Source organism: Oryctolagus cuniculus, chromosome 2, assembly GCF_051225735.1.
Source record: "Oryctolagus cuniculus isolate XC-2025 breed Fujian yellow rabbit chromosome 2, ASM5122573v1, whole genome shotgun sequence".
Classification (NCBI taxonomy): domain Eukaryota; kingdom Metazoa; phylum Chordata; class Mammalia; order Lagomorpha; family Leporidae; genus Oryctolagus; species Oryctolagus cuniculus.
This window is the reverse complement of record NC_142868.1, coordinates 189,764,278-189,766,523: the sequence shown is the minus strand read 5'-3', so window position 1 is coordinate 189,766,523 and position 2,246 is coordinate 189,764,278. Positions and strand designations below refer to the sequence as shown.

The following is a 2,246-nucleotide window of genomic DNA, read 5'->3' as shown; positions in this document are numbered from 1 at the left end:
TATTATTCTTCTTCAAGATCCTGCTTAGTGTCCCTTAGTGAATGGTAAAATTACGAACATTCTTCTAAAGATGAGCTGCTTGAGGTTTTTCTTCCCTGAGCCTTGTTAACTAAAAAATACCATAATGTTCTAATTAGACCATTGACATTTCTTTTCACTAACTGTACAGGGACTTAAATAACCATGTTAGAGGACACAGTCACTATCACTTTAAAATCTAACTCACCGTGACTCTGATGTTAATACTAATTTGTAGACTTAGGTGGAGAAAAAGTTACATGTATGAGACAAATGGGGAATCTGAGACCCTTTTTCTAAAATAGAAGGTCTATCAGAGATTCGAGGAAGTGCAGCAAAGTAGCAGGACCATCCAACTTAACACATTCGGAGGCATTTGGAGCTGTGGTGGGGAAAACAGGCTGCCTGGCTAATTTCACACTTCCTCTATACATTTCAAAAACAAGGTGTGACTCCGCAGCCGGATTTTAAAAAGTCCTTCTGAAGGCTAAATGCCCAGTGTTCTGCCAACTCCCTGGCTTAGAGGAGTTTTTTGTTTCCTGGTGTCTTTGCTGCAGGGAGTCCAAATATGCTCAGATAAAGCAAGGGCTTTATGCTTTCTTGAAGGTATGTCCTGTTCCTTAAGGCTCTGGCTTAGCGGAGCTGCTGGCTGTGTCATGCTGAGCGTAGGGGTGCTCCCTGCATCTCTGTGTTCTATAAAAACCAGGAGAATCTGCCAAACAGGAGGGAAACTGGCATCCGCTGTGTGCCTGCTGTGTGCTAACTCGGGAAGCAAGAGCTGCAGTTTTCTGCGTTTGACATACGGGCAAGCCAAAGCTCTGTCGTCCCCAGGCCATGCTGCTGCTCCAGCAACGCACCTTTCCGCTCTGAAATATCTCAGAGGCCCTCGTGGGTGCTTCGCTCTGCTCCACCAGGCCCTGCATGTCCCCCACCCCCTTGCCACAGATGCCTCAGGTTTGTTTTCTTTGGCTCCCTCAGTAATGAGTTCCACAGGACAATGCTAAGTCTAGTGATGCAGCCTTAATTGGTTTAGTTACAACAAGATAATTCCTTTTTTCTTCTCTTGGAGGCCTTTCTGTTTAAAGACATTTTAGCTGGAAGATGCTAATTATCAATGAGGAGAAAGTGACACCTGAAGAGTTCATTTTCCATCTTGGTCCTTGGGTTTTCCTTTGAACTCCCTCTCCACAGCTCTCTTCCCACTTCATCACTTCTCCCCCACCATCATAAAAGACGGCTTTCCGGGAGGTGGCAGAACTTTCCTCCTCACTTGCAGGGAGCTGTTCCCTCTGCAGCTGCTTTGCAGGATGGACACCCTGCGGGAGACCCTCCTCAGTCTCGAAGACGGCCTGGGCTCCTCGGCCAGCCCCGGTCTGCTGTCTTCCTGGGACTGGAAACACAGGGCAGGGCCCTTCGAGCTGAACCAAGCCTCCCCCACTCAGAGCCTTTCCCCAGCTCCATCCTTGGAGTCCTACTCTTCTTCTCCATGTCCTGCTGGGGCCGGGCTGCCCTGTGGGCACGGCAGGGCCGACAGCGCAGGCAGTGCTAGCTGCAGTGGCCGTGGGGCCAGTGGCCTGGTAGAGGTGGACTACAACATGTTAGCTTTCCAGCCTGCTTATCTCCAGGGCCCTGGGGGCCCTAAGGCTCAGAAGGGCACCAAAGTGAGGATGTCTGTCCAGCGGAGGCGGAAGGCCAGCGAGAGGGAGAAGCTCAGGATGAGGACGTTGGCGGATGCCCTGCACACCCTTCGGAATTACCTGCCACCGGTCTACAGCCAGAGAGGCCAGCCGCTCACCAAGATCCAGACGCTCAAGTACACCATCAAGTACATCGGGGAACTCACAGACCTCCTCAACAGCGGCCGGGAGCCCAGACCTCAGAGTGTGTGAGCTCTGCACCCCCTCCAGGGGAGGGAGGATCAGCCGGGTTCCAGCCCCCTGGGCAGGAGTAGAACAGCCTTGAGGACCTAGAGTATCTCCTGGGACAACAGCAGAGACTCACTGTGTGTGTGGTTAGTGGGGTGCTCTTGTGGTTGAAGCATTCTACGGGAATTCTCATCCGACCTGTTGGACGCACCAAGACCCTTACCTGCCGTACAAATACAAACAGATACGTTTGCTTCCAGGTTTCTCACCATCTCTTAGGAGACTCATCTGCCAAGAGACACATTATTTTGCCCCTCTTTGCCTGTTGAAGGTATTTTAAAGAGTCAATGATTTTAAATGCAT

The 2,246-nt window shown here is 50.8% G+C and overlaps 1 protein-coding gene across 1 annotated transcript; it reads left to right on the top strand.

Annotated features, from left to right (window-relative positions):
- The first annotated feature begins 1,325 nt into the window (after positions 1–1,325).
- On the top strand, positions 1,326–1,907 carry MSGN1 (mesogenin 1). The gene has a single exon (XM_002710041.5). It carries the CDS (start codon positions 1,326–1,328, stop codon positions 1,905–1,907), a length of 582 nt encoding a protein of 193 aa, XP_002710087.1.
- The last annotated feature ends 339 nt before the right edge of the window (positions 1,908–2,246 follow it).